This window comes from Hipposideros armiger, unplaced genomic scaffold (assembly GCF_001890085.2).
Source record: "Hipposideros armiger isolate ML-2016 unplaced genomic scaffold, ASM189008v1 scaffold_677, whole genome shotgun sequence".
Lineage (NCBI taxonomy): Eukaryota > Metazoa > Chordata > Mammalia > Chiroptera > Hipposideridae > Hipposideros > Hipposideros armiger.
In genome coordinates, this window is record NW_017732027.1 from 702,744 (window position 1) to 711,286 (window position 8,543).

General features: G+C 51.8%; 1 protein-coding gene across 1 annotated transcript in view; it reads right to left on the minus strand.

Moving 5' to 3' along the window:
- Nucleotides 1-8,543, minus strand: part of ACOX3 (acyl-CoA oxidase 3, pristanoyl) — a 47,109-nt gene that overhangs the window by 29,958 nt on the left and 8,608 nt on the right. The window contains exon 4 of the mRNA XM_019626426.1: nt 1,990-2,078. Within this exon, the coding sequence (XP_019481971.1) occupies nt 1,990-2,078 (89 nt within the window). The remainder of the gene's footprint in view (nt 1-1,989; nt 2,079-8,543) is intronic.

Sequence of the window (8,543 nt, forward strand, 5' to 3'; positions counted from 1 at the left end):
TGAAGAACAAAACGACAGCAACTTGTCTGTTCCCCTTCCCCCAGTTCCCCAGCACTGTTCCCATCCCCCCAATTCCCCAATAAAAAAATCTAAAAAAAAAAAAAAAGAGTTATTTGACTAAAACTAACCCATACAATTTATGTTTTCCACTAATTCCTAGAGAGTCACCCCACATGCTTGGAAATTCTTGTGAAGTGACAAAAATCTAACCTACACTTTCAAGATGAATGACCTCCGTTAAAAAAAAAATCACTCAATTACAAGAGATAACTGGAATATGACGGAGAACTGCACGCAAGAAGAGAAGCCGGACCAGGGTGTCGGTGTCCTCAAAACCAGTGCGCCCTCTGCTGGGCGTGTGCACCCAGGCCCGGGAAGGGGGTTCTGAGGAGCAGGGAGAAGGGCGCTGCTGTGTCACCCACGTGGCTTACACCCCAGCACCAGCCCGTGAGTCCGGGGACCCTGGACAAGTCACTGAACCTTCAAAGGCTCGGGGACTGAATATGGCTGCTCCCAAGGTCCCCTCAGCCTGACACTGTGCGGCTCCACGGGGCACAGTCACTTTGGTTTGGTGGAGCTTCTCTGATACTCCTTCAAGGAGGGTTGTTGCCACACTGCCCCTCGGCGATGCCACAGGTGACTGGTGTGAGTCTTAGCAGAGCCTGCGCTACCCTGGCAGGACGCATCCACTGTCGGCGCTCCACTAACTGCCCCCCAGGCACCATCTCAATAAGAGACAGGGCTCCGTCTCTGGAAGTAGGAGTCCATCTGGGGGGAACCAAGTGCAGGGGTTTCTGGGGATGTCCCAAAATAACATTAAAGATTCTGATGGTGAAACCAAGTGAATGGTGACGGGAGGTGCCGCCCACTGGATGTGACCTGGTAGCATTTATTTGCAGCTGGAGGGTGTTACCCACACCAGGTGCCTGAGGATACACCTGCCCAGGCCCCACTTGTACACACAGACCCTTCCACAGATGGAGTCATGACACATGAATTTTCCATGCCCCAAAGCGGACCGCACGGACCTAATGAAACGACTAGTTTTCCAAGTGCAGAACAGACAGTCGCCGCCATTCCCACGTCCTGCGCAGGCCTCCTTGAAGCCTCCTCCCCCGAGGCCAGAGCCAGCTTCCCAAACAGATCAATTGTGTCGCTGCTTCGCCGAGAGCTGAGGACAAAGGGCCAGGACCTCAACCAGCAAACCTCAGCATGTGCCACACGGCCTGCCTGTGCCAGGGACCCCCGTGCACCCACACAAAGTAACGGTTTAAGGAACTGACGGCCCCGATCAGACGCCAGCGTCAGTTAACAGGCTCTCCGTACAGGTCAGCGAGGGAGGCGCACAGAATGCTGAGAGAGTATAAATTAGAAGGGTTCTGTTTGTGTTTGATTTCGCTTTTCAACAACTTCCTTCTGTTTTCTGCTCAAACTAACACCACGTAAAAATCAATGGTTCCCCCACCCTCTGGCACAGTCTGGGGCCCCACCTGTTTTGAGGGTCCAACAGGGACTTGAGATACTCCCCCACACTCCACCCCTAAGATCAGTGTGGACATGTGCTGGGTGCTCCGGTCCCAGGAAGTTGTTGATGGAGACCTCATCTCGGGGAGGTGGGTCCCAGTCACAGCTCAGCACCACCCACCAGGCTGCAGCGGTTTGGCCTGGGCCTGATCTGTGACCTGGGAGCAGCCACCTGCCTGGGGACAAGTTCACTTGTTCAGTACTTGGGTTATTTATACCTCCTGATGTTGGAGTTGACACAGGAGACGGTCCTTCAAGTGTGGAGGTGAGGCGTGGGGCCCCGCCACACTTTACCCAGGTCCTCAGGAGTCTAGGAGAGTATGGGGGCAGCACCGAGGAGCCCAGTGAGATCACAGGCTCGAGCAGCCATGCAGCCTCGGGGTAGGAACCTGAGCCCTGACAAGGCGCCTCGAGGACAGACCCCGGGGAGAGCCACCGTGAGCGTGACGCTCGGGGCGCACTTACCCGTTGTCCAGGCCGTTCTGCCCAAGCTTCCGCCCTACGTCGCCCACCATCACTCCGGGCACAGGAAGGAGAGTCTTCGGGTCCCGAATCTGTACAGACCACAGAGAGCAACAAATGACAACTGTGCCGAGCAAACCCCAGTGACCGAGCCTTGGGCTCCCTCCGTGTAGCTGCAGGCGGTCAACAGTGTCCTCCAAACAGTGGGCTCACTTGGAAATGGGGTCTTTGCAGATGTGACTGAGTTGTGGACGGAAAAGGGGCCACAGGTTAACCCAGACAAGCTTAGGAGACTAAAACTACCATGGCCTGAACACACACTCACAAAAATTTTGAACTAAGTGGGCCATGGTGGGAAGTCACATTTTCAGCTTCCTCATTAAGTTACTCTGTGCCTTTTCAGTGGGCCTGTTGTCCTTCTGTACCTAAGATAACATCTTTAATCCTTTTTCCAGACCAGAGCTGGAAACTGCAACATTCCTCATTATTATGCTTGTCCTGATTACCATCTCTGTGTGCTGTAAAAAGCTGTTAACTATCCTGCACCCACCTATATAAAAGAAGGACCTGTCTCTCCAATGTGCTTTTATCCAATCCCAGAGATTTCCCCGCTTTGCTTTCTCCCACCCCCTTAATCTACCACCAGTGGATTCCACGTAACCTTCCTCTTTTGATTTTATGTATAAAATAAGCTGTAAAACTGCCATTCTTGGGCTGGCCGAGTGGCGCGATGGTTAAGAGCTGGCTTGGGACGCCAGAGGGCCCTGGTTCGGATCCCACATATGAGGGCCAGTGACACTGCCCTCNGACCCATCAGCTCCAAGTCAAGCAGTTGTCTTCAATCTAGTTGTGGAGGGCGCAGCTCCTTGGCCCATGTGGGGATCGAACCGGCAACCTTGGTGCTATGAGCCTGCGCTCTCACCACCTGGGCCAACCGGCCGCCCCTCAAGGGTCATCAATCTTTTATGTAATTTTTACCAAAGGTCCAGCTGAGACAAAGACCAGTCCCGAGGTTTGGGATTGGATGGTCAAATGCTCTGGAGACGAGGGGCTGGCCACAGGCTGTGAGCACCCTTCTCTGTGCACAGACAATAACGTCAGGACTCGGTGCCTAGCCACTTATGCCAAATAAATAATTTTAGTTGCATTTTCTTCCTCCAGAAAATGTTTTCACTTTGTTGAATCTTGAGAGAATTAGGGCACTCAGAGAAAAAACAGATGACGCTGCCCTGGCGTTTTTCCCTGATACCGGTATACGAAACGGCTTCTGCTTTCACAGTTTTGGCGACAGGGGAAGGGACGCGAGCATAGCATGGCAGACACACCAAGAAGCTGGCAGGCCACTTGTTTACGTTTTCATTTTACAACAGGTTTTAGGGAAGAAAACATTCTGGTTGGGATGATGTTACCAGAACGATGAGGTCATTTCTAGTGCTTCCTGGAGCAACAGTCCGGCCCAGCCCTCAACCCCACTGCTGTGGGAGGGCGGGTGAGCCAGCGGCTCATATCCGGGCCCCCGCCGCACGCACACACGTCCCTCCCCGCAGCTCTGAAGGGAGGGGGACAGGAAGCTGCAGAGAGGGACGTGCCTCAGAGAGGGACGCCACGACAAGGATACAGACAGATAGGGTGGGCGGAAGCAAGACCCACGGTGAGGATGGAGGCACGTGGCCTTGTCCTCCTCGCCCTGTGCCAGGCGCGGTGCCCACCGCTGTGAGGCGTTCTGCTCCTCGTCACATCTAAGCAACACAGTGCTTCCTGTGGACCAGCACGTTCCAGGAGCCTGGCAACCTCAGAGCCTGCCAACCCGTGCATCACCACCCCTACCAACGAGGACACGGGTACAAGGAGGCACCCAGGCAAGTGGCGAGTGGGCGAGGGGCGCGACCTAGCGTGTGGCTCTGAGTCCACTTTGTCACCTGGCCTGGCACAGAGGACCTGGTAGCAGGGTGCAGGGCGCCTGGCAGCTGCTCTTGGCTGGGGGCTCCCAGCAGGGACCCAGCAGCACGGGTCTGGGCCCCGCGGCGGGACTAGGGGCCCTGGGGTTTCCTTCTCTGCCACACAGCAGGCCCCTGGAGGGAGACACAGCACGTGCTGGGTGCCCCCGCAGACACCCGGCCACTTCACGGCTGTTCTGTCAGTTGCTCGTCGCAGCACAACTGAGAAGCCCGCCAAGGAGGACACCAGCGTCACACAGGCTGAGGAACGAAGGCTCCCAGACCGCAGCAGCCTGTGCGAGCTCGCACGGCTGCCAGCACAGAAGGCAGGTTTCTCGGATGCCCGGGTCAGGGGAGGCTTGTCCTCTGAGCAGCTGCTCTCAAGGGGACCGGGGAGGCAGGTGGGGAGGGGACCTGCCCANTTGCTTCCCGGCAATTGTCGAGAGTTTGGCTCAAATAAACTCTTGTAAGTATTCTCTTAGGCTGGATGTGTTTCGTCAACGGAGTGAAGGATCTCAGGATGAGATTATCCTGAATTACCCAGGCGGGCCCCAACTCCAGTGACAAGCGTCCCAGAAGAGCCAGCAGGACACGGAGAGAGGAGAAGCCAGGTGAGGCGGTGGCTGAGAATGGTGTGATGCGGCTGCATTCCAGAACTCTAGCAGGGACCAGAGACTGGAAGGGCAAGAAGGAGCCCCCCAAGAGCCTGGGGGGGGGGGGCTGGGGTGCGGCCACTCCCACACCTGCATTTGGACTTCTGGCCTCCAGACTGGGGGAGTGTCACTTCTGTTGTTCTAAGGCTCAGTCTGTCCTGCTTTGTCTAGTTTGGCAGCACAGGAACATGAATCCAGGAACTGGTTAGCACATGCTGCCTGGGGGACTTTAGAAATTAAATATTTGGGCTTTAGATACAGGACTTTCTGCTGATTTTAATACAACAAGGAAAAGGTTGTGCACATATTGCAGTGGGAGAAACGGGCTAAAATTATTTCTGTAAATCTCTGCTCCCCCACATGAGTTTCCAATAAACTCACTTACCCTGAAAAGCACAGCTGTCGCTAGCACAGCCCCTGACTCTGTGAGCTTGATGGTAAGGAAGTACCCGGAGTTTTACTCTAGGAAACCTTCGAACAGTCAAAGTAGCGATTCCCAACCAGAGGTGACTCCATCGCCCACTCACCCTCCCCTCCAGGGGACATCTGTCAGTGTCTGAGGCATCCTGGTGGTCATAACTGGGGGGTACCACAGCTGGAGGCCAGGGGTGCTGCTACAGACCCAGGATGGCCCACAGCAAGAGAATTATCCGCCCAAATGTCAAGAGCTGAGAAACTCTGCTTTAAAGAAATACTGAATTTGTACTGTTTGGGATTTATCTATTTGAATGCATTGGTCGTTTTTGTTTATTTCAGTGGAAGAATCATCTAACATAACTGAACTTTATAATAATGATATTTAAAATAAAATAACAGGCTAAATAAAGCCCAAATGTAGACCATCTTTCCCCGTTTTCTAAAGTCTTCCAGTAAGGCTCAGGAAAGATTCAGACACAAACTTTTTATAACCTTTGGAAATAAAAAAATAGTTGGGAAAAAAGTGAAGAGGGAGAAAAGAGATATTAAAAATGTTGGGGATTTTCAAGTCATCAAGCAGAGAAGCACTAATGCAAGTTTTTGGTTCATCTAGAAATAAATGATAACAGTCATTACAAACATCAGATTAACCTCTCGAATCAAGGAAAGGACTCCGATTCAAGTCAAAAGCAGAATTAATGTTATAGTTATCTCAAAAATATTTAACTGTGTCAATTTCCATATAAGGTTTCCCACGATATTTGGAGACTGACAACCTGATACCAAAAAAAAAAAAATGCCCCTCTAGCTTACTTATCAAGCTAGCGATCTATAACATACATCACAATTGTAATTAAATAGCTTTGCAGTTACTTGTCCCCACCTCTTTCTCAGTAGACAGTAAACCCCATGAGGACGGGGAACCATGCATGCTGCCCTGACCCTCTGCTGGACACACAGAAACTGTTCCGGGCCAGGAGAGTGCCCCCCACAAAGACTTTTAAGTTTTCTTTCCTACAGAAATGTTAAGTCTCCTCCCTAGTTTCTTAGTTTCTTAGCCCCTGGCTTTGATCACTCTTCTCCTCAGTCTGTGAATCCTTGGCTAAAGATTGCTCCTGCCTGAATTCTAGAATTCTCCTATCCCCCTGCTTCTTGATTGCTTTGTAAATCAGTTTCTGAATCCCAAACAATAGAAGTCCCTGCTTCAGATAACTACTTGAAAGCCTGTGACTTCCTAATATCCCCCAGGCCAGTAAGCTGAATGCCAAACCCATTCTGGGCCCAGACAACTGAGGCCACCTGAGTGACCGGTTGCACCTGAACGGCCACAGGTTTCATGAGCGCTAACAGATTATCAATTAAAATCTATTTTTCCTCATTCAGGGGCCTTGGGGATACAGAGGATACCCCAACAAGACTGCCAGTCACAACCAAAGAAGCCAACACGGTCTTCCAGGCGGAGCTCGAGACCCCTTCCTCTCATCTGAGATCAGCTAGGGTGAGTTCTGTGAATCCCCCAATAGGCAGGGACGGCTCTACGCCCCTGCCCAGCAGGAAGCAGATACAGAAGAGACCTCCTGTCTCTCGGCTTCTCATAGAGATTTTATGGGGATCACGTCTCTCAAGGGGAAAACCAGGCAGGAAGTTAGAGGCAGGCATTGGGTCTCTGCACTTCTGCACGTCCCACAGAGTGCGACCGCCCGGTGACCTCCCCTCTCAACCCAAAACTTCTTTTCATTGTAACTATCTACCCCTGAAACAAATGGGTACAAAATACCCAACTAGATCAGGCCAGTCACTCGCACCTGCGCAGTGCCTCATGTCAATCACAGGTGCCAATCAAGTGGTCCCACGCCCTTAGGGGAACAGCCCATTCTAGAGAAAGGGGATAAAAACCCCAAGTCCTGGGAAGTCCACCCTTTTTCCCTTTTTGGACGCCCTGCTCTTTTGACCACTTCTTCCTTTTCAAGCCCTTTGAGCCTCGCCTTTGTGCGTGGCCCACTGCAAACTCTTTGGGATATAATTTCTCTTCTAATAGTGGGCCCTTGAGCCATTCTCTACAGCTCGGGCCCACTTCTACTCTTTGAAATGTACTATCTTTTCTAATAAACTACTTTTTCAGTACTTTACTCCAGCATCTCGTTCAATTCTTTGCTCGAGTTGCCAAGGACCTGGACTCTGCGCCAAGAAGGGCCCACTTTCCGACAACAGCTGGATGGAGGACACAACACGTCTGAGTAGTTCAAGCATAACTTTTAAAGAGTTTTAAACACTGGCTCTACAGTCTAAGATCCAGAAACACTGAAAGAACCTGAATTCTAGTCCCATTTCCTTAAGAAACTCACTTCAGGCACAAACCTGTGCTCATGGAAGCAAGGAATGGGGATGGGAAATAAGGAACAAGGACAGAGCAACAAAGAAAAATGCATCAGCCGGACTTCATTAAAATAAAAACCTCTGTGCATCAAAGGCCACCGTCAAGAAAACGGAAAGACCACTACAGAATGGGAGAAGATCTTTGCAAACCATCTGTCTGATAAGGGTTCAGTATTCAGACTATCTAAAGAATCTTCATAGCTCAACACTAAAAAGCACAAACGACCCAACTAAGAAACGGACTGAGAGACTGAATATACAAAAGGTCAACGGCCAGGCCTCCTATAACAGAGAGCCCTGACCACAGCCGCAGCAACCCGCCTGGAAGTCAGACCCGGAGGCCGTCGGCCTGCTGTCTCTAGTGACAATCCAGGAAGCTGAACAGTAACTTCTGTGATAATCAGCCAGGACGTGATCAATAATTGACAGCTTCCCTAACTTCTGTCCCCACTCCACTCAGGACCAACCGGAGAAAGCCACACCTGTCCCCTAGCCTGTCACCCGAGACGCCCCCTTCTAGTAGCTCCCTAGCCTCCCCCGGACCCCAGCCTCCATCAGGGGACTGGAGCCCCCTTTTCTCCACCAGGAAGCTCTCCCACCCCTCTGCCTGGCTTGGGGTCTCTGCCAAATGTAAGTGACGGTGGCCCACCCCGCTACGGCCGGTTCTGAGTAAACAGCCTTTCCTTCCCGTGTGTGTGTGGTGGGGGGCGGGGGAGAGGCAGGGGGGAGTCTTTGCTTTTTTCCACAGGGCAAAGGATTTGAAAAGACATTTCTCCAAAGAAGATATACAAATGGCCAACTGGCACATGATAAGATGCTCAACATCACTGGCCATTAAGAAAATGCAAATCAAAACCACAAGATACTACTTCACGACCACTAGAGTAGTTAAAAAAGAAGTAACAAGTGGTGGTGAGGATGTGAAGAATGTGGAACCTTCATACATTGCTGGTGGGAATATAAAATGGTGGAAACGGGGAAAGTCTGCAGGTTCCTCAAAAAGTTAAACACAGGGGCCGGCCGAGTGGCATGTTGGTTAAGAGCTGGCTTGGGACGCCATCTCTGAGCAGCAGGGCTGCGGTTCGGATCCCACATGAGGGCCAGTGACGCTGCGCCCTCTACAGCTAAGATGGTGAACAACAGCTCAACCTGGAGCTGGGCTGCCGTGAGTCGC